At 33.5% G+C, this 24,637-nt stretch overlaps 1 protein-coding gene across 1 annotated transcript in view; it reads left to right on the top strand.

The window, feature by feature from the left end:
- LOC128188472 (E3 ubiquitin-protein ligase znrf3-like) overlaps positions 1-24,389 on the top strand; it is a 26,482-nt gene extending 2,093 nt beyond the window's left edge. The window contains exons 2-10 of the mRNA XM_052859550.1: positions 15,297-15,413; positions 18,005-18,079; positions 18,244-18,384; positions 18,890-18,976; positions 19,325-19,351; positions 19,504-19,674; positions 19,903-20,005; positions 21,028-22,542; positions 23,068-24,389. Coding sequence (XP_052715510.1) covers positions 15,297-15,413; positions 18,005-18,079; positions 18,244-18,384; positions 18,890-18,976; positions 19,325-19,351; positions 19,504-19,674; positions 19,903-20,005; positions 21,028-22,542; positions 23,068-23,117 — 2,286 coding nt within the window. The 3' untranslated portion in view covers positions 23,118-24,389. The remainder of the gene's footprint in view (positions 1-15,296; positions 15,414-18,004; positions 18,080-18,243; positions 18,385-18,889; positions 18,977-19,324; positions 19,352-19,503; positions 19,675-19,902; positions 20,006-21,027; positions 22,543-23,067) is intronic.
- Positions 24,390-24,637: the final 248 nt, after the last annotated feature.

Here is a 24,637-nt window from a genome sequence, read left to right as displayed (position 1 = left end):
TTTTTTTATTAGGATGTAGCTGTCAACAAAAATTATTTTACCATATGCCGTAGTCTTGATTTCAAGGAGGATGAGGAGAACAAAGGGAAATAACTTTTTTATTGAAAAAAAAGAAACAATTTGAAGTTCAAAGGACACCTGCTGTCCGTAGATGACGGTACACATTTGGTGGCGCAGACAGTTTAATTACATCCCAAAAATGGCTGTCCGCTGCAATACTGGTGCTTTTATGCAATAGCAGGTGACTTCATGTAAACAGGAAACCTCTGACACCCTATATCCTTCATGACAAGTTATTTGATCTTCATAAAGCACTCTTGCTTCTTAACAAATATAGAACTGACACATTGAAAATGTTAATAAACAGAGGTCATGATTTATTACAAGAATAAGGGGAAGTCTCAGTTCTAAGTGTGCTTGCAGGATTTTTTTTTGGAAATGCTGCAAAATCCCACGCTATCGGTGCACAATATTAAATCCCTTTCATTTATAGCCCTTTTTTTAGGCAGTATTTAGACGTCGCCCAAAACATAGCTTTTGAAGTTGTAACTTTTTCTTATCATAATACACTTATACCTTCTTGTGGGATAAATCAGAAAACTGATTGAGCCACATATTTGCAAGCCAAGGGTTTTCAGTGCACTCCGCTTTTTATAATGGGAGCGGAGTGGACCAAAAACCCTTGGCTAGTATTGAGCCAGAGTTGTTTGAACTATCCAGTATGGATTTATCATATGTTTAAATCATTTTTGCACCACTTAATTAAGTAGTCTGGTATAAATTGACCCTATGTTGAAATTTTGCAAGTACTAGTTTGGACCTTGTATGAATGAGAAATAAATAATGGTTTGAACATACTTTATTGTATTTTTATCACAATGAGATTTGGCTAGCACAAGTTCAAAAACTTATACATCGCCTTTTCCCTGAGAAAGGTTAGAACCATGTCATAAGGACAGCATTTTAAAAATAAGAACACATCTATAAGCATGTATGATTATTGTTCGACCTATATTGAGTTTAATTTCAATGGATTAATCATAAAAGATAAAGTTGTCAATAGGATATGAATGCATTACACTGAGACTAAACCTGCATTTGTCTTGCAAAGAGTTTGTACTATGTTCATCATGTTCATAGGGAGAAACCACCATCAAAGGAATATTAAATAGTTCTTGTTCTGTTCCAATGAATTTCCAGATGAAGGATCAATATATGAATTAACATATCTCACTTATAATTAAGCTGTCAACTCTCTTTTCTGTGGTTTATAAATGAAATGCAGATAGTTTTAGAAGGACAGCATTAAAAGTAAAATGTGAAGAGTACTAGTGCAGAAACATTTTATCTTAATTGGTCTGGAGTTTTGTTAAAAAATATTTTCATTTTTTAAAGTATTTCTTGGGGGTGTGGTAACCTGTTTTATATATTTTTTTACCTTGATTAAGAAAGTGGTGAAGCAATTGAGGATGGGCCAGTTGTAATTTAGCATCCTAGTTACGGAAGCTACGGAATGTTTATTGGGATTACTTAATCTAACTATCTTCCTTTACACATGTTGTTCCCCCCAGATCTTTACCCTTGAGAATCCAATTGAACGAGATTCTGAGGGGGTTTTATCAGGCAAGGTTATCAACAGAAATGGGACAAGTGTTTATATTAATCCGGTTTAGGGTATCACACAATTTCCCAGCTTTATCTAGGTTTGGCTATCAGCTAATATCTTGTTTGTAAACATGATAAAATGTATTCTAGAGCATTTAAGATAATGATTCTGGGCTGCCTAGGGGACCTACAGATGTCCTAGGAGGTCATTTGGGAGCAGGACAGAACACTGACTAGGATTGGGAGGGTACCTATCTTATACATGGCTCTCAGTTTTATATTGGTTATTGTGACTGACATCCAACAAAATGCAAAATACACTGGTATTTCAAACAGAGTTACTGGTAAATCTTTAATCCTGGATGCTGCATGCAAGTTGAAGCATTACTCCTTGCAACATCTTTCATATCTGACGATCAGGTTTTAAATCCCTTCCTAAATTATTTTGCGTCTTTTGGAATGTTGTTTGGTGCATTTAATGTTCTTAATTCCTTTAAAAAAGTATAAAACTTTAAAGTATCTCTGTGAAGAAAGGCATCCAGCTTTATTATTCAGAAGCTAAACATTTCTTGAAATGATATTTTTTTTCTTGTGAGAAATTTAATTTCCTCCCAATGCTTTGATGATTCATCCAATATCTAATGAATTTGAAATAGGATTTATTTTAAAACAGAAGATTGATTAATGCAGCTATTAGTTATCTATATGGATCAAAATGCACGGCTTTCATGTTATGTAAACCGCAAGGATCAAAGAGTTTCGTAAGACAGGACTTTAAACACAAATTTTTGAATATTAACAGTGATAGGGGACAAGACGAACCGTGTGGCTGATGTTTTTGCCACAAAACATTGTTTGGGTTCAACCTCTGGCTGGTTGGCTTTAGCAGGGGAAAAAAAATCCCATTAATTTTTTTTCCAATTCACAAAAGATTAAAGGGAACAATTTGGAATTCATTCAAAACATTTGATACTTCAACTTGATACAATTATTTTTCATTTCAGTTTTACGTGATCCTATTTGTATCTCCTTGAGATTAAGGTAATTACAATGCTCTCTTGTGTTGTATGAAGGATTGGGATTTTCACAATAATATGAGTACTTAATTCTGCTGCTATGAAAGAAGATTGAAATTTCATTCCTCAAGCATATATCTTTTGCCATTTCATTAAAAAACTAAATTCGTGGGTAATAAAGAGACTTTACAAGTGCCCAAAATATTGCAAGGAAGAAGACAAAAAATTGGCTGAGTTTGTGGCATTGAAATGAATTCATTTTTGTCATTAATCTTTAAAGACACTGAAATGTGTATCTAAACTGGGAAGGGAGATTTGAATGGAACTGAACATCTAAGTACTTCAATTGAATTCTTACCCTCTCTTCCTATTCCCAAATAGATATGCTCATCTCAATTCTTTGCTTCAGTGCCTTTCTTAGGCTGTAATATCAGAGTTTTGTAGCTTTTATCGTTGAATTTCAAAAGGATTTGCATTTCAGATTTTTTGGGGTGTAAAGTTTTCATTTGTGAAAACTGAGTTTCCAGTTTAACAGTGGTGTACAGAGATTTTGTGTGATATAGATATCATGGAGAGAAATATTTATACTGTTGACTGAACAATATAGACAAGTCTACAAGTTTGAATTGAACCACGGGTCCAAGGGTGCCCTCTGTTAATTATTGTGGTTAGGGGGTTGGTATTTATGAAGACTTGTGTTCAGAAAGTCTATTTGCATTTGGTTTTGAAGAATGCGGTGGGACAATGTCTATTGTGTCCCCTCTCTTCAATGAAGCATTGCACTGGTTTGATGGACTTACCTTGTCAATATTAATTTCTTTCTTTTTCATTTAAAGTAAAACTTCATTTTTCAACATGAATCTCTATTATTGTGTATTCAAATGGACAGCCCTGGGTAATGAGGAGAGAGCACAAATATTTTTCTGTAAACTCTCTTTATTGTTGGGGCCGACAGGATTTAAATTGATTTCCATAGTTAATTGCACCATGATCGAGTCTCCTACATTTCCATAAATCATTCAAAACTGCATGTGACTTCCTATGTGCAGAAATCAATTTCTACAATTGATATCTCTGCAGTTTCCCCATCATGAAGGCTCTTGTGCTTTATACACTTCAGTGACACTTCATATAATACTGTTAATTTTCACTTCAAAGCTTTGCACAAAGTATTTTTAAGAAGAGAAATGTACTGGTGTGGAATGAAAATACTAATATGCAGTTACATTTTAAAAACCAATAAATGTTTGTCAATTCCCAGATGATGAAAAAGAGCAAACTTTGATAACAATTGAAATGGCAGATAAACTGCATCATGGTTGTGTATAAAGGTTAAAGCCATATTGAAGATTTACATGGCATCATCCAAACATCACAGTCTTATGTGACGAAAAAGCTCAGAAATGTTTAGTTAATTGCTGAACTTCTGTTGTTGAGAAGTTGTGATAGTAGAAACCATTTAACACATTTAAATAAAATTTTTACCAGAAATCGAAATGATATGCATGTTTGTTTCATAAAGTATCAGTCCTTTTAAAGTTAAAGCCATCCAATTTATGAAGAAATCAAGTGCTTTGAAACATTGAATACCATATCTACAGTCTTGCAAGGTTTTGAAACTGGATCCATTGTTTGAAATAAGATGCTCTTTTGATGGCAGAATGCACTGGGTGCATGTTTACATTGAAGTCAAGATAGTTTCTAGGCTGTGTGTTCTGAGGTTAGATAATGCGTGCCTGGGTGGTGAGTGAAATTTGATTTTCAGAGAGAGCTAGAGCCACAAACTCTCTCAAGTTCAGGAGGTATAAATCACTCATTGTTTATTTTTTAAATCTAGACCTCTATTCCCCTCAAAGTTTGGGAATTTGAAACATCCTTAAAGCAGACTTGATATGATACAGGCTGATTTCATCAAGCAGCTGATGTTAAAAAAAAGAATTTACTATGGAAATGCAGAGAGAGAGAGAGAGAGAGAGAGAGAGAGAGAGAGAGAGAGAGAGAGAGAGAGAGCGAGAGAGAGAGAGAGAGGAGAGAGAGAGAGAGAGCATGATGTACACGCATGGTACTGGGATATATATCATTAGTTTGGCTGATAATGAATTGTCCATAATTTTCAGGATATATATATTTAAAAACTATCAATGCAATGAATAAAGAAATGTTATGCTTCAACGTATGATAATCATGTCTTGTTAGAGATAGCAAGATCTTTTTTATTGTGTTGAAATCCTGTGGAGTTTTTGATGCTATTGTAAAAATTGTCTGATGCATAAAACATAGAAATGCATGTTAAACATCTGTTGAAAAGACTTAATGAGACAGAATATTCAAACCGAAATGAGAATTTAGATGAGATCAAAGAAATGTAAATGTTCATGAGAGTGAAGAAATAGATGATCACAGGGAATGTATTCAACGAAAACTGTATCTGATTATTGGAAGTTACTAGAAGGTTGTTTTATAGACATTGGTAATTTGTATGAATGATTAATAAGATGTTGATACTGGCGGAAACAACAGATAAATGATTCAGCTGTTGCACTTCGTTTTAAGTTAAACAAAATAATGTGTTTTAAAGTATTTTAGAAAGGTTAAAATACTTTAAAATATTCATTTCCCTAGGCCTACACATTTGAATTTGATATGGACTAGTTAGGACTATACTACTTGTATATTAATTTCAAATGTTTCTTGTCTTTTTAAAATATTGGCTTTGCAGCATGCATGTTTTAGTGAATTAACACATTTAATATGGATTTAATTATATCAATAGAAACTTTATTGACAAAATAAGTTGACTTTTATCGTTTTGGACCTATTTTGCATAGCCCCTTTAAGGTGTTTACCATTCCAATCCACAAAATATAAAATCTATATCGCTTGTTCATAACTCTTGTTAAACATTCATCTATTTAATATAACTCCCCTTTGAAGAAGCAATCAAACCTAATTGTCGGGATTCGTACACTTTGATGTGACATATGCTGGAGTTTGCCAGTTCGCTGGCCTGCGATAGGTCGTCATTACCCAACAAATCCCCATTGATTTTGTCGCAATCTCCCTACAATGAAGATCCCACTAACTGCTCAGGTATGCCAACCTGGGAATGCTCTATCAGATCAAAGAAATGAACCAACATGCAGTTTGGTAATTTACATGTGGATAAAGTTGAATGTCACAAGCTGTGCAACTCCTGACTCTAAGTCAGTGTTATAACAACTCTGAAACTTTTCAATGTTTTTTTTTTCAAAAATGTTTCCTTTTATTTTATAGTTTGTGTACATGTACAAGAAATCCATAGTGGTTTGACTGCATGCACCTGCACAGTTTCTCCAATGTACATGTATTGACAGAACCGTGAACATACCTGAAATCATTAATATGTGAATGAATCCCTTTTGAATGTTTGTAGCAATCCCATTGCAATATGAAATCAAATACTTGTATAAGGAATAAGCATCTAAGAATAAAGGTGGGAAACTTAAGCTGTATTAAAGAGCTGAAACAAACAGGGGTGCATGTTTTATTATTGTAAACCAGAATATGAAAATAAAAAAGGGTATAATATTTCAGTTATATTATGGCTATAAGTTTGTTAGAGAGAAGTAATACTCAAAACCAACAACATTAAAGATAGTTAAGTAGATGCACTGTTATTAATACCTTAATTTACTAAACTAGGGAAAAATTTGAATTTGTGGGTCCCAATTTTTATGGTTCTCAATTTTCATGGATTCAATAAAACCAATGCAAAATTCATCAAGGATGTATTCAAGGGTGAGTGGTACCCATGAATTTCTTGAAAATTTAGCAGCCACGAATTGATCAAATTATGCTTCAATGTATGTACATGTATTAGATAAGAAAAAAAAAAGATCCAGAGAAGATCAGGAACCGCGACAGAAGTAGTGAAATGGATGCTGGTTTTGGGGTACATATGCACTCTAACATTGAGGAGGTCCTTAAGGTGGCTATGAGATGTTTGCATGCTCAAATTGAACATGTAAATTTGTACAAAATTGCAGTGCCAGTAGCCAATTGAATGCACTTTCCAGTACAACAGATTTCAATTAATAAATCAGTTACCGTATCTTGGGGGTTTCACAACTTAATTATCCATCTCTCAAGGTCCCTTCTTGATTGATTCCATGCAGGGTATATTGATCCCCAGTTATCATGAGTAATGAGTTGTACTTTTCAGCAGTTCATTCAGCTGTCTCTGGGGTAACTTAAAATACGTGTGATGCATTCTTTTACCTCATCCATGTGTATTTGTTCAGAATGTGCTAGTTTGAGAACCTAATTTTTCATTGAGCAGTATGAAATCATATTTGAGATAGGGGGCCACGATTTTATTGCTATTGCCATGTTATTTGAAATTGAAATGTGAGTACTTTTGTCTGCACAGACAAATTCCTGTGACTGCCATTGTTTGCGTTGAGATGACAGATTTAGATAAGTGACACAGTGACAAAGAAGACAGAATTCCCCCCTAGTAGGTCTTTCTTTTTCTCTATCTATTCAAGGTACTGCGTACCTACGTTTCAAACACATGCAGGGAATACAGGAAGTTTGACAAGCCAAAGCATAATTACTTACTTGTATTTGGCCAACTGGTTGATTACTTAAATTGAATATGAGTGACATTTTTCTTCTTTTGTTAATCGTGAAATGTGTGCCAGTTTCCTTTAAATAGAAAAATTGTTCTCTTGTGTAGAAACTTGCAATTTGCTTGATGTATTGGCATTCTACATTCTTGTGATTCTCAGAGTACAGTACATTTTTCTGCACGCAACCCAAACTGTTCTGGTGTAATCAAATGAATGGTACCTATTTATAAGGCCAGGTAGACAAGGTTATGCATGTTTATATAGTACAAAGTAATTGTAAATTATGCAGAATTTTAATTTTGAGATGCATTACCTTGTGAGGAATTTGTACATAAACTTTTCTATATACATAGTATGTATAACTTATCTTAATATTTTATTTACAAAAAAAGACTGCAAGTACAATATCTTTTTTTTTTTTGGGGGGGGGGGGTGCACTGCTCTTTATGTCAGTCAAATTCACCAACACTGTGCCAGTACATTTATATATAGAAAAACAATGAAGATTTTTGGAACACAGAAATAGGATCTGTGATGAAAGTGGTTAAGTGCTGCTACGGTAGCTCTATACAACTCTGCTGCCACATTATTTCTGGCATTGTTTCCCTTGTGTTCTAATAGAAAATGTAAGTGACAGATGACATAGGCATGAAAACCAGAGAGTTTGGTTCCTCGATCACTGGGTTTTATGGCCGTCACTCTACAGCAATAAAGCCCAAATATCTCCACATCAAACAATGATGAAGGGCTTAATGAGGTAAATTAAAGAAGTAAATTTCAAATTGGAGCATTATAAAGTCATTTTTTGATTTAAATCTGAAATGGGTTTGTTTGGGGGTTCCATGTGATCAAATGATCTATGCTTGTGTGAAGAGGCAATAATACATAAAGGTGTGTTCGCTTTGTACATTCTTCTCAGTACTGCCTTTTATGAAGCAAACTACTCATGTAATTGAATTAAAGTTTCCTTAATATAAATGATGTAAAGGGTACATAAACATTGTATTAATAATAAATTTACTTTCTAATTCAAACTGCATAATATTAAGGCTAATAACTATCTTGAAATGAGTTGTTATATACTGATAGTACTATAAGAAAATGATTGTGCTGTTGCCTTCAATATATCACTCATACTTATTCAGAAGCATGTAATTTATAAGATCATTCTGATCTGGTGTTACCAACTATACCTAAATAACTTGTATTGAATCAATCTGGCCCAGCATGAAAGGAAAAGATAATCAGGTGTGTATTATATCATATATTCTTGACTATGTTGGATTTAACAATAATCTGGAGATTAACTAAAATTTGGCCAAATAAAACAAAATGTCAGACTATTTAGGCATGGGGATAAGCAGATTTCACTGTAGTATGTGTGGTATGTGTGATATATACCCCAAGTGGGCTTGGGGGACAGAGTTCAACCTGACTGCTTACCTGCATGCAGAGAAGGCCCACTTCCCTTGATACAGTTTAAGATTAAATCTACTTTCATATATGAAGGTTTGTACAATCTTCAAAAGTCCTCCAATTTTGATAATTCTGAACCAACCTTTGGCATAGAAGAATCATATTTTAGCCAAATCTGTATAAACCAATGATAAAAGAAATTGTTGGTTTACTTCATATGACCTTTTTCTTCAGACTTCATTATCTGTTTCTCTGATTAGCATGAATTCTTTGTTACCCTGAAGGCTGCAATGTAATTTGCAAAAGAAATGCCACATAATTACAATGAAACTAGATTTTAAACTGAAGAAATCCCCTGTATACAATGTTTATCTTAATACTGAATTTTGACAATCATCTAAACTTATTTTTATCTTCTTTTTTGTGTCTAGTCTAACTAATGGCAGTTGTTGAGGAATTTTTTTTTATAATGCCTGCAAGTAATTGTTGACATACATTTTTTGCAAGACTCTTAAATATTGGAGCATAACCAAAAGCAGCAAATCAGCACGTAGACATACAGATTTGTTTCAAGGCTTTTCTTTTTCATTTTGAGTGCAGTTACATTATTATTTGAGGCTAAAAAGACCAAAATAAATGTTGAAGACCTGTTTTACTTTTCCTAATTTGGGGGCAGTTATGGTGTTTTTTAACCTCCTTTCAAGGTAATTTGAAAACCTATGATAATTGTTCGACTAACACAACTATTTTGTCTTGAGGGGCGAGGATAAAGGAGATATATTAGTACAAGTTGATGTATGCACCAATGGTTTTTGTCTTGATACAACAAATTTAATCCAACAACCTTGGTGATGCAGACTAGAAATAGATTGCCATGTTGACCTTAGGTCTGTATGAACAACATAAATTCTGTTCTTTGAATTAACAAGAAAAATTATTCCTGCAAAGATGATTCAAAACTTGACATTGAAACTATTTGCATAGAAATAGATGAATGAAGTTCGAATTCATTGATGTAAACAATTTAAAAAAAAACTCAGTTATGTATTAGGTAAGTCAGGACAAAAAAAGACCAAAGAAACCATCATGTAGCTCAGAAATATCAAGAGTTTAAGCCCTGAAACACAATTTTCCTGTATATAATCTAGACTTTTAAAGTCTTGGACTACCAACTATGAATGAAAGCTTCCATCCTGAAGTTAATTTCAGCCCAGTTTTTGCCATTAGTCTAAACTAAGATTATGTGACTGTGGATCAGGAGCTAATTATGTTTACTGGGTCAATCCCTCTTGAATAAATGGGCACCAAAATGGAAGGATACTTGTACGAGACAGAAATTAAAAAGACCCTTACGATCCAATAATTACATTTGTCCAGAGACTGTCCATTGCAAAATCTTTCAGTGTGCAAGGCATACCAATGTAAACAAAGGGGATTAGAGCAAAAGGAATGTGAACAGTCTTGGGCTTCTGTATGTAAACATCATTTAGAAATTCTGTATTTAATATTTCCAGCCAGGTGATCGCAGAGAATCGGAAATTTCATTCATGTCTTTTATTGGATCATACCTGTTTAAAAGGTCTGTTGGCACACAGAGAATGGACCAAGGCCAATGGTAACACAGCCAAGGGCTAGTCTTGAACTTCCTTGACCGCTGGAAATTGTTCAATGCTTTCACTGAATTTTTATTTTTTGTTGTCTTCTTTTCAATTAGAATATTTTCTATTTTTGTAATAAATATTTATATTTGCTTTAATTATTTTCCAGTGTAATGGATATGAACTACATGCATAAATTCCTGTTCATTAAAGTAAAATAATTTCTTAACAAAAGTGAAATGACTATACTTTGTCGTGGATTAACTAAAATAAGGTAATGGCATATATGCAAAATGTTTATCATGGATTTTAGAAATCTTAAAGGTGTAATGTTTGCCCTGAATAACAGATGAATGGAAATTGCATTAATTCAGTTGGCTGGTTTAATTAGGTTTCCAGTTGTAATGGAGTTTTAAGGTACATGTACTAGTGTATGTACACCTTTGATAAGATAAAACATTTTTAAAGATCGAGCAGTAACGAGCACTGCAAGTATACAGAAAATTTGGTCTGTGAATAAATCCCAAAATATCCCAATTGGGTTATTAAGTGAATTAACTGAACTTTTCTAAATTGCCTTTGTAAAGCTTTTGGAAGCTTCATGCTGGGATGTCTCAGTACAGAAAAATCTGCATGTGTACTGAGATTTGAATATTAATTGAAATTCTCTTTGTGTGGCAAATTCACATCTTTGATATACAACTTTTTGTGTAAACAGACAGTTATTAGGAAAGATTATGGTATCAAAGAGGAGCGTGGTTTTATCTTTTTCCAACAAGTCATGTTTGATTGGATTGTCAAACCTCGATTTATGATTGGGATTCAGGTGAAGAAATCTGGTAAATCTTGCACAAAGAAGATTTGCCATCAGAATGTGTGTTTTCTGTAATGCTTTTCTTTTCACCTGAAATTAAGATAAATTTGCTTGTATTGCAAGGGGTCAAGAACATGTTTAGATCTATGATGTATTAGCTTGTACATGTATATTTATGCACATTTCTGATGCATGTATTTCCAATTTTTATACACTCTTTATCATGATTGAATTTATTTTCTGGATCATTTTAGAATTTGGCAGGCAGTGCATGCAATGGTTGATTATGACTGAATAATCTTCAAAACATGTTAACTTCATTTATCCTTAATCAAGAACTCTTTATAGTGTTATATGTGAATTATGCAAGTTTGAGTGAAATCTTTGGATATTAATCTGATACACGATTATGATACAGTTGAAATTCAATATCTTGAACACCGATATCTCGAATACAGTGGATATGTCAAAGTGATTTGTAAGTCCCAACCACTTATTTTCAAAGTATTTTACCCTTGATATCTCGAATACAAGGATATCCTGAAGTTTTTAAGCAGTCCCAACTCGTTTGAGATAACGAAGTTCGACTGTATTTTGTATAGATTTCCCCACAAGTTATCTACATAGTGAGTGCACTGTTAATGCTCCAAGATTCAAGTTTTTTGAATCAGTTCAGCAATAACAATGCAATTTGACAGTTAGAAAAGTCTTGTCGATTCCAAATACCAGTAACTGAATTGACTTGGAACCAAGAGGCCAGTATAAAACAGCTATATTACTGAAAAATATGTAAATGATCTCTCTTCTTATATCCTTGTGGTTTTAATCTGTACAAAACTTTGTAAATCATGCTTTATAAATCACCTGCTGTAAGGATGTTCCACAAAAAGATGTACTTTTGTGGATACTTCTAACAAAGGTAAGGTCTCTGGAGTTGGTGTGTGGGAGGGAGAGAATTGAATGTTTTAAAACCTTGACTCTGCCCTCACACAGTCAACGAAGTCGCATCATCATGCAAGTCTTAATTCAGAGAAAATGACATCTTGGGTGGCAAAAGCTGATTTTGATTCATTCCCAAAAGAGCGTAACCTGTACAGAAATAAAATTATCATCATGCCTTGATAAATGACGACAAAACCCATGAACATCATGAATATAAATGTTTCTAGTTTTTATTACAGTGTTAGTAACATGCTTTTCTACATACAAATTAATTACCTGTTGACTTGTAATTACCAACAAATCAAATACCTGGTATTTTTTACCAGGAAATATTTTTTTACGGTGTTCTCCTGTGGTATATATTATAAAAGACTTTTCAGGATCAGATGTCATAGAGAGGGTGTGGGTATGCATGAATGAAATGGCAGATATTAGCTGTACATTCATCATTTGATTTTATCTCTTACTTCTTGATAAATCATTTTGTTGTAGCATACGTGACTTAGACAATAATAATATGAAGCCAAGCAAACATTGTAATTAAGTTTTTATTGAAGAATTTGACCTTCAAACAACAGACAGTTGCACATGCATTTTTAATAATCAATAGAGCATTTGAATAACTCTTTTGTCACATTTGAATTGCTGGACGGATGACCAATTAATGTTGTTTGGTTAAAATTATTAAAAGATATTGTTGGGTATAAATGTAAAAATGTTGACACAAACAGTCAACTGATATTGCCAAAATGCTCTTGCATTCATCTTGCTAGCAAATTCATGATCACTCAAGAAAATCAAAGACAACTGCATGGTGCATTAACTTAATTATTGAACCAGACAGACTGATAAATGGTTGCCCAATGCAAAAATTTTAAGTAAAAATTGAGTAAAACAATGACTGATAGTCGCTATATGGTCCAACTTTAACCTAAAAAAAGCTGACCGTTAAATGGTTTCAAAAACTACTCGGGTTTAAATTACTCATGATCACAACCAACATAGATTGTTTCCTTTTCTAAATGAATTTACTTTGATTTTATTATAGCTTTGAAATACCAGAAACCCTTTGGGTGAAACAGTTAAATTACAAATTAATTGTAGTGCTTTGCGTAATGAAATGAATTTCAAGGGTTTGCATACAGAGGTAAAATGAATCTTAATTTGACCAATGATAACTTCAGATTATTGCCCACCCCATTACAATTGATAGTGTGGTTGCTCCGAAAAACCTCTTTAGATGAGAAAGACTTAAAACGATATTAGAAGCTAAACATGTCTTTTACAAGAGAAAAGTGTCACCTCTTTCATCTCTCTGTCACACTAATGGCAGAGTAATTGACAAAGCAAATATTTAACATCAATTGCAAAAAGTATGTGTATATATATTCATAGATCAAAGAGGTGTTGTGGTAATAGTGGAAAGATAGTGTTGAAAGGCAAATATTTAAGGCCTATGAATGCAAAAATACATTCATTGAGGATATTTTATGTGTATAAAATCAAGAGAAAACCCTTTTCTTAAGTGCTTGAACTTTAAGAATTATTCACCACTTGTAATTGGAGGATTAAATAGAAAGTGAACTTGAAAGGCACGTGATATGATCCCAATTTATTGGTATTGGAATGATTGATGATAAACTAGGAAAGATCTACCTACATCAAAATTGTGAAAATCGTTTCAAACAACTTGTTTATTTCTCAAATACCAAAGGGGAAAGAAAGATTCATCCCATTGCATAAAAATCATGGTTTCTAATAGTTGAATTCAGTTGGAATCTGTTTCATGGAGTTTTCAGTATTTAGATAAGAGACATGGTCAGGAAATTTCACTCAGTCATTCTGTAACACAAAGCTGAACAATTTTCAAATTTTTTTAAATTTTTATTTCCTATGATTTAAAATACTGATCAAATTTTTCTACATAGTACTTGATTCAGGTTAATTTCTAGGAATATCTGCAAAGTCTATTCACGTGATTCAGATTCATTAATATCATTTAATTGTTTACAAGGATGTTGCTTAAGTGAGGAAGAGGAACAGGAATAGGAAAAGAAAATACAATCAAATTAATAAATTGAAAAAGAATTAATACTTCAAGTATGCAGGCATACTGTATTTCTTATATAAAATCCCATTTTAGGTTCATTTGCTTGGGAACAAATTTCACCAATGGTTCAAGGAGGGGGGGGGGGGGGGATTTTTCGATTGATATCAGAAATTAAGTTATAGATATTATGCAATCTTTTTTCTTTATATCAGAAAATTAATTTTTTATATCAATAAATATCATTATTTTCAATATCAGAGAGTGATTTTTTTTTTCTTCATATATTGCACATTCGTTGCTGATATTAAAAATAAACATTTGATATTAATACAGAATAAATGTTTGATATCGATTGTATTTGTCAGAAATGTTCCTGATACATTAGCCAGTTATAGAGAGATTATGTTTGCATTGTTGCATGGTCTGTATTAGTCTACTAGTTTAGTATAGACAAGAAAATATTTGAAAAGGAAATGTTATCTTATATACCATTGGGCTGTGTGTTCCATGTTTACAGTGAATATACCTAAAGAAGTTGAGAAAATGAGAACTGTATGGTCATTGAATTTTTTGAAACCTTTGCAGAGATTGGTCATTTTTCCTTTGTTTATTGCGATTTCTCATTGCAAGTATTATAGTAGGTGTACGTGACTATAGAAGTACTCTGAGTAAAATCACTGACCAGTTTGATAAAACTCTTCTCATTCATTGGAGCAATGCCTTTACATATTTGATAACATTTTATTTATAACTATAGGTGGTGGTTTAACAGGTTTATGACTGTAAATTTGCTGACTTATTTTTCTGTTGTTGCCGATGTTGTAAATAATGGAAACATAATATTGTCACTGTAATATTAAAAGGATATATAACTATAAATCTTATTGGAAGCATTTTCAAAAATTTGACATTTAAATTATTTTTTGTAATTATACATTTTGTATTATGAAAAAGTTATTTTCATTCCTTTTTGTGAAGATGAATCACAAAAATAATGCAATCACATTAACATTCAATGCCAGAAAAGGTTAAAAATGCACCTTAATCTTCATCATACTGTTTCATGTTAGACAAGCAGACAAAAGATTTGACATAAGGCCATAAATGCAAGTGCATCTACTGTACCCTGACACCAGATCCAAATTATTTTGAACTAGCTTTGATGCACATTTAACTGCAGGAATTTAACAAACAGTGTTAAGGTCATTTGAATTAAGATTTAGGGACTTTTTTTTTCTTTTGTAGATTCATCCCTTGAGTATCTGCAGCAATGAGCTCTCAACAGAACTGTTTCCATATGGCTGGGTGGGTGTGATGAGATTAGAACAAATGGACACACCTTGCATGTCGCTGTTCCAACAGGTAGATTAATTCAAACGACTCTTTTACACTTTCAAGTACAGGTACGGTAACATATATTGATGGGCTCATGCAGAGTTATAAACGTATTAGTGAAGAAAAATTGACCAGTTTTTGTCTCGTGGCACAAATGTATTTCAATATACAGTTATCATGAATGAAGTTAAAATCTGCTGTGCCTTACTAGGTTAAAAACAAGTTGCACCTGGAATGTAAAGTACGTGCTATAAATTCTTTAAAGAATTTTCTTCATTGAATGTACGTTTGATATTAACAAGTAGTTTGCTAGGTTCAATTACTGGAACAGAGAATTAGCCGAATTTTAGTAGGTGAGGTAGGCTATAAAAAATATAAACTCTAGATGTATATACCAGTATATCACATGAATCGCCTCCCAGAGAACACTCAAATGAATAAAACTTTTACTTTTCTGTGCAATTAGAAATTGCACTCTTAATTTGAGCGCATTTATCCTCTTGTTCTGAAAACACAATTTCAAATAAAAGGTAAATATATACGGTAAATAGTGAACATAGTTTTTCAAATTCTTTAATTGAGATGTAAGGCCCCATTTTTGCTATGTACCCAAACCTTTTCACGTCCATGGTTTAAATGCACCACCTAGTCCAGATTGTTTATGATTAAACAATGTTGGACTTCTACTGGGGAACAGTTGTCAAATATTTTTGAAGTAGACTAGACCATTTTGCGTAAATGAGAAGATTAAGGGAGCCCTGCTTTCCTAAGATTTTTAGACAGTTACAGGTTATATACTTGAGGGATAAAGATAAGTATTGAACTGTTTAATTGAAGGTCAACAGCAGGTTATTTCTAGTTTTTAGTGTAGCTGGTGTGATAGACCACCTGCTGTGAAGGAAATCAGAGAGAAAAGTGTCTCGCAAATGCTGGCTTTTCAAGACATGGAAGACTTTTAATTCAAATGAATTGATATGTACCTGACTTCTGAAAATATAAAAACATAATTTATAGCGAAGCCGATCAATTTACATAGGATACTTTGATCAGTAAATATTTTGCAAAAGTATTAAAATAATAAATGGGTCAATGAGAAGTGAATGCGAGATAGGACAGTTGCAAAATAATCGATAAACAACATATTGAGTTTGTTTACAAACATAAACATCTTTATAGATGAAAATATACATGTATACTGATAATACATTGAATGACATTATTTTAAAGTTAGTACAAATCAGTTGATCCATAAAGGAGCACCAAAGGTTCACCTGTATTTTCAGAACTTAGCAAGGGGTAAAGAATGAAGGGACCAAGAATGATCTTTTGATCAAGATCAAACTAATACGCAGTTATGAGGCCAACATGTATCAATGTATAGCTTATAGCCCTCTTGTTTGAGAGGAATCTTGTCTGGAGTGAGATAAACTCAGAGATTTGGTAAAGTAGCTTCTCCATCCCGAACATGAGGACGTTTGTGATAAAACAGCCCTTGTGCCCAGGGAAGCAGTCCGCTAGACGACAAGTGTTTGGTCGAATATTTAGTTTGATGGCCTCCTCGTAGCAAAGTTTTTGTGATTGATTACTTAAATTGGGGGATTGGGGAGGGGGGTGAAATAAGGTGTCTGCCATCATAGTGCCATGAATCCCCCACCAATAAAATGTTCCTTTGGGGGTAAAAAACAAAAATTTGGCTTAGTTCAACTCTGCCCTGTAGTGTTATGTACCGGTAAATGCAAAAAGAAAAAAAAATCTGTCAGCAAGTTAATTGTCACATTAAAGGATTACGTTACATTTGATAGGGGCTGTGAGAAAGAGATAAGAATTTATGGAATGAGACCTCTTGTAACATAGCTGCACTATAAAATGATTTAGTTCACAACTTACATGAACTGTCATATCTTAAGAAGAATGCTGTAAATCAGTGTGCATGAGTAAGCCTTAATTTTAAATATTTACCTTTGTTTTACCATAAGATTTAGTACTATATAGGTAAGCGTACAACGTATGATAAATAATAAAGCTTTAATACAGATTGAGGAGTAACAGAATACAGAAAAAAATAATCAACACATTTTAGTATGATATAATTGGGTTAGAATATGCTAGAATATCTAGTGATTATTAATTTGTTTAAAATCATTAATAAGTTGATCATTGTAGTTCTGATGTTTTAAAAAGTATATAAAGCAGCAAGTTCAAATATTCTATGCTTAAATACAGTTCTTATATGTCCAGGCATTGTAAAAATCAGGAGTGTTTGATAGATTTTTCCAATGTAAATGTGTTTTGTTTTTTTCCTTGATTTGGGGAGGGTCTTATTAATTCATATCGAGCAGCATAATGGATGGTATATTGAATCCAGATTGAAGGTGCTTTGATCTCTTAGTACAGTGAAACATAGTTACAGGGAATAAGCTTATTAGATAATTCACACTTTATACCACAAAGTATGAGTTTCATTACTCTCATCTTAAAATTGTATTGCATGTATAAAGTTGATAATATAATGAATTACAATTTCAAAATCATTTGTCCTTAGCTCTACGCTATAACCCTTATTACTGTATGAGTTTATATGTCTATTTTTTTTTAAACACAAATATCATTTTTTGTAGGCAATGAAGGCCATTAAAAATGGTGCCACAGCAGTTATATTTGATATCTCTGAAGTCCCACAGGCCATCAAACAGGTATTTTTTTCTTCACAAAATTATCATATTTATTTCTAAAATGCTACTTATTTTATCAGAAAGAAGGAGCACTAAACTGATATTGATAAAGTGTGGTAACAAATGCTTCTTCTGAGTTCAACTCCTCCCAAGCATTCTAAAATTTCATCATCATTTTTGTAAAGCTGGAGAGACCAACTGATGTACAACTTGAGCGACCTGTGATCATCATTCAGGGAGCCCATGCCAAGAAACTGATGAACATTATTCGTACTGTCCAAGATGCTCGCGCCAGAATTCGCTCCAAGCACGTCGAAGTTAGCACAGTCAGTACCACTAGTGTCCTTTAACAATTGCAATTAAATTGTATGTTCGAACGTACAAAGTAAGAATAATATCAAGTATAGCTGAAACATTAACAATTTTGCTTTTTCAGCTTCAATACTTAATATCTTTATCAGATTGAAACATGTATGAAATTGAAAAAATCAACAAATGTAGGATGGGAACATTTTAAAAGAAAGTGTTAATTCAAAATCTCCTGACTTTTGGTATTAGAAATATTTGGTACTGTAAATTTCTAATTAAAAGCAAGGATTTAATATCTGCGTAAAATCATGAGAATCACATCTCGCAAATTTTTCAATCTTGCTTTTATTTTTCGGACGCATGTAAACTATAATAAACATTGATAAAAATTCAGCGTTTGCGATTTAATATTCTCGTGATTTGATGAAAAACAGTAAGATCGCCAAATTAAGTATTCGCATAAAATAAGGAAACTACAGTACATGTCATATTGTGATAATTTTTCTCTTATTTATTTCCCAGGATGTAAGCAAGGAATACTTTGACATGTGGATATTTGTGGCAGTTTTCGTCTTTGTCTGCATAGTCATAATCGTTATTGTTATCAAGGTAAGTGCAGAGAACTGTATTTGATGAGGTATCATTATACCATCAGTGATGGAATCACATATTGACTTTTCATTTAGTGTTGTTCCTCATTTCCGCCCTTACTTAAATCCAGAGCTCAAAATATTAGAGGAAAATGAAAACATTCAGTCATAATTGGTCAAACCAAGTTAATAATTTTCAAAAACTACTATAGAAACTGATCTGGGTATTCTAGTTGTCACTATGTTGCAAATGAGAAATTGTGGTGCCAGATGAAGACATTTAATCATTGTTTCTAGTCACTAAATTATGGCTATCAAATGATTTTTTGTATCAATTAACTCATATGTTACATACTCTCTTTTGTAGATCAAATTAAGAAACAGAGAACCAGAGGTAACTTGATCTGATTTTTAGATTGATAATCTCTCGCAATAATAATAGATTTTAATTTAGAGTTTTGGATAAGAATCTTATAAATGAATGAATGTGAACAAACTTGCATGTATTTACTTCACAACCATTAACATATTGCTGAACTTTCACAGGTTTCAATGCCAGAACTGGCCAAAAGGGCAATTTCTAAGTTAGAGACCAGAAAGTACAAGTTCCCTTCAGCGAAAGTAATAAGAGTTCCCTCCCCTGTGTCGGATGTATATAGCTGTGGCTCTGGACTGGAGCAGTGTGCAATTTGTCTGGACGAGTACAAAGAAAGTCAGGTAATTGCCTCTCTTGTAAAATTTTATTTTTAATGGCTCCATTGCCCTAATTGGACAATGCTACAGACATCCAACTAAAGGGCAAATTTTTTCAATCCGTTTAAGTGTCTGGGGAAGTGTGGTAAAGTCTGTCATGTGATTTGTATTATCCTTTATTTGATGTTTATAACATATGCAATGATATGCATACAACTGTAGAAAATGTTATACATTGTTGCTCTTTTGCAGGTTTTACGGGTGATGCCCTGCTCTCATGAGTTTCACAAAGACTGTGTGGATCCTTGGCTTGTGGCCAATAGAACCTGTCCTCTCTGCATGTTTAATATAGTTGGTAAGACGAAAAGGATGAAAGTTTTTACAAAGTGAAGGGTAATAATGCATCCATTCTCTTTGAAAGAATAATACATGCATTGCAAAATTTTTATGCCCCCCTTCGAAGAAGGGAGGGCATATTGCTTTGCTGCTGTCTGTCTGTCAGTCGGTCCACCAACAGTTTCCATTCATTTTCTTTGCAAAGGATGAACATATTGAAATGAAATTTAGTATACAGGTTTATCATGATAAGAGCTAGGTCAAGTTTAATATTGGGTACGATTGAGCAATTTTTGACAGAGTTATGACCCTTGGACTTAGAAAAATTCGAGTCATTTGCAGTTTCTGCTCATTTTCTTTGCAGAGGGTGCACATATTTATATGAAATTTGGTATACAGGTTTATCATGATAATATCTAGGTCAAGTTTAATTTTGGGTATGATAGAGCAATTTCTAACAGAGTTATGCCCCTTGACTTAGAAAAATTCCAAATATTTGCAGTTAACATTCATTTTCTTTGTGGATGTTTCCAAGGGAGGGGGGCATAAGTGTTTCACAAACATCTCTTGTTGAATAATTGTTTTGTTGTCTCTCAAGATAGCTAAGGCCTAATAAATTCCATTGAAAAAAATGTATTTACATTTTCCTGTCTATGATAAGACCACAAATTGATTTTGTAAGGTATAGGCCAATACATTTTATCAAAGACTATAATGATATTAAATCGGAGAATTGCTGAAAATAAAATGAATATTAGTAATAGGAAATCATTCTTTGATTATTATGAGGTGATCAAATATGGTTTGGTGGGATCAAATCTATCATAAAGCCTTTTGGGCTTTATTGGATTTGATCACTCCCGACCATATCTGATAACCTCCGCAATATATTCCATTGAAAAAGAAATATGTTATACAAAAAAAAATTCTATACCATCAATAACAATTGATTTTGATTCATTGTCAATAATGCCAACTCATGTTATTTGCATGAAAATTAGTTTGATAAAATGAAAAAAGTTTAATTTACGTGTTTTGTAGCCAATGATACTGCAGACCAACCAGTCCATTCAGTTGAGAGACAGGACAATCAGAGCACAACTCTCTATGATCCTCATCGCATTAATCTTCAGAGAAATCCAGGTTATGATGTTTACCAACAAATACAGCACCCCAGTTACCTCCAGTACATACAGCCTAGCAGTTCAGGGGAGAGAAATCACAGGTCAGACCGCCCGGGGGTTCATGGGAGAACTCCTGTCCCTATCAACAATGGCTGCCCTTCTTGTGAAGGAACAGTTGGATCCTCCCCATCTTCTGGAAGTTCTTACTTAAGAGAATATTGTGCAGCAGCATTACCTACACAATCTTTTCAGAGGCCTTGTGTGTACCATAATTATCCAAAATACTCAAAACAAACATATCATCACAAACACTGTTGTTACAGCTACATGGAAAAAGGACTAGCTTTCCATTGTTCTAATTCATCACATAAAGTTCACCGTTGTTCATTCCCTAAATGTGTATCTTCATACAGTCATCGCAAGGTGTGTTTCCAGCATCACAGGAAAAGTTTCCATGACTACAGCAGAAACAAAGTGTGTCCCCACCAGTGTCCCAGGTGTAGACTTTCTGCCAAGGCTTGGGAGAGTGACTCGGAAAGCTCCACTTCTGAAAGTGGAAGGAATGTGAGCATTAAAGCTGTTTATGGCAGCTGCAGTAGTACGGATAGCTCTCAAGGAAATCCAAGTGTGGACAGTCTGGAGCAGGTGATGTGTCGGTTGTGTAATCCGTTGGATAGTAATCATTCAACCTATGGAAGCAGTGACCAGAGGGATATGACGGATAGCAGTAGTTGTGATTCTAATGTGTTTGCATCAGTTGATCAGACTGGTGGTAGCAAGACTACTCCCTGGCCTTCGGAAACTGTCTACATGGAGAAAGAGAGAGGAACTATTATTCAGAGCAAAGCTACACTCGAGACATTGCCTACTACACAGTGCTTTAATTTTAACCCTGAGTGGGAAAATGAAAACATGTGTAGCTGTACCTCCAGTAATAATGAAGGAGATGACCATTCCAATGAAAGCGACTCCACATTGAACTTGAGTGGAGTCAGTGCTGGTGCATGTTCAAGTCTGACGAGTTCAATAAATACTTTAGATGGAACTCCCCAAACTTGTCACTGTGATTCTCCAGATCTTTCTCTTAGTGAAATTTCTGGAATTAGTGCATATATCAGCAATGAAAACCTAAACTCAAACACTAGTCATGAACCATTGTTACCAAAGACTGTTTCTTGTGAGCAATTGAATGTGTGTCCTGCATCCAAACTTACTTGCATGTCATTAAACTACATGAGATTACACGATGCTTTCAATGGACCAGCAGAATTGTGTTCATCAGAACAAACAATCGGCTGTGACCACGTTGTGAATCCAAACTACAAACAATTAACTGAGGCATCTAGTTGTCTTTCATCAGGGAACCAGTTTCAAACTAGTGCCCAGTCCAGATTACCTAAGCAGTCTGTGGTGATATATTCAGAACCCGATGGTAAGCAATGAAATGAAGCTATAAATGTATCACTTTCAGCTGGCGTACACACTTGAATTTTGTTAAAGAAATATTTATGAAAAAGTAAAATGGAGTGTGATATTCACATGATGAGTTCATGAATGAAACTTGATCGAGCGTTGTCTTAATGACTGATATGTTTCATTCATATCACACAGATAGAAGTACTAAGTAATTGTGTTTCACCTGTGGTTACGTGTACTTACTAATACCAGACAATGTCCTCTAGTAAAGAGGTGTGCTGCTGGGTCAATCATATGTTATCTTGTAACATGTACACTTATCATACATATGTATCTCTGCCTTGTTTGCACTTAGTAGCCAATTTCTTTATAATCAAGGCTTGAGTTGAAGAAGACTGACAACACATGTCTGCATATAAATTGCCCACACAATGCAAATTCAAGATACTTTTTGATGAAAGATGGAGAGAAGGGTTGAATAGATGAATATTTGAGCTACCATGTTACACTGTGTAATGCATCATCTGTGTTCAATTTTTAGGCATTTGCAAAGTGTCAACAGAGCTGCATCAACCACAGAATCTGCTGTAGAGAAAGACCTCCTCTTCTGTATGTTATCAACAGCTTGAGGATGCACCCTAAAGTTTGATTTTGATGGAGAAACACTGGAATCTTGATATACTCAACATTTATATCTACAGTCACTTATGTCAATACTCTGATGGAACATGCTTAATGGATACCCTTTTATTTTGGTGAATGGAAACCATTAAAAATTTGATATTATGTAAGTTTCACTGCCTTCTGAAAAATTAAAATAATTTTCATTGGTGTTCTATTTTTCAGTAAAGAAACCCCCCAAAAAGTGATTGTATGCATGGAAGTTTGAGAAAACAAAATGAATAACTACTTAAGATATTTTGCATTTATTTCATATTAATGTATGTTATCGGACAGACCTGTATGGCAATCTTTATGCTTCCATTGTTTGCTACCTCTTGTATTGTTCCCCAATACTCTTTGTCCTCTATTACGTTTTCCTTCAAAGGCCAGTAACTCATCTGTACAACTTCTCACTTTTCATTGGTCTAGATGTAGGCTAGTCTACAGTGATCGTTTGTGATTGACAGCTGTTCTTCATCAAATTACATCACCACATACCACCCAGCATTTTCATTTTGTGTATATAATAGATTTTCATTTGGAATTATTATTTTTTTATATACATATATAAAATGGAAATGGATGAAATCGCACAGAAGAAAAAGGATTCCATATTTCTATTAAAGACCAACTGTGTGTAACATGTTAATTAACTGAAATATTTGAAATAGAAAGGATCCTTGAATATTTTTTTAGCATTTCTTTTTTGTTAAATTCCTAAATTGCAAGGAGTTCAGATGTACTTAAAGTTCTTTTTTTGTTCCATTGAAAAAAATGCAGATCCTACATGACAATTTTAAAGACCCCTAGTCACCCACTTCTGAGGCACTTCAGATTTCACAACTGTTAGCTCTAATTTATTCAGTTCTGGATGATTATTTTTCTGTCACTTATGCGCAATTAGTATTGTATTACTGTGTTCTTCAGATAAGTAAAGCAAACTATCTTAATATTTATTTTTCAGTGTTGGCAAACTCCTCTTTTTCAAAGAAAATCCATGTTATGAAATCCATGTATTGAATGTATTATGATTTTAACAAAGTCCATGTACATTGTGGCAGTTTATATATAAAATGTCGAATGTTGTTAAATTATGAATGTTATGAACCATTAGATATTGTTTTTTTTCCTCATGCAATACATTGTGTAAATACATTTTATGATTTACATAATGCAATAAAATACTAAATTAATTCAAAATCTTTTGGTATTGTTATTTTTATGGCAGATAATTTCATTACCTTTAATTTGCTGCAATCAGAGATCCGTCTAATTGATTTACTGATTTTTAGCTCACCTTAACCTAAGGCTCAAGCGAGCTTCTCTGATCAAGATTTGTCCATTGTCTGTCATGATCGGCATTGTCGTTGTCCTTAACTTATCACATTTTCATCTCCTCAAGAACCACTGGACCAATTTCAACCAATCATTAAGCGTAGGGATTCAAT

The sequence above is a fragment of the Crassostrea angulata genome, chromosome 6, assembly GCF_025612915.1.
Source record: "Crassostrea angulata isolate pt1a10 chromosome 6, ASM2561291v2, whole genome shotgun sequence".
NCBI lineage: Eukaryota > Metazoa > Mollusca > Bivalvia > Ostreida > Ostreidae > Magallana > Magallana angulata.
Note: the sequence above shows the minus strand (reverse complement) of the source record. Positions and strands in the feature narration are given on the sequence as shown.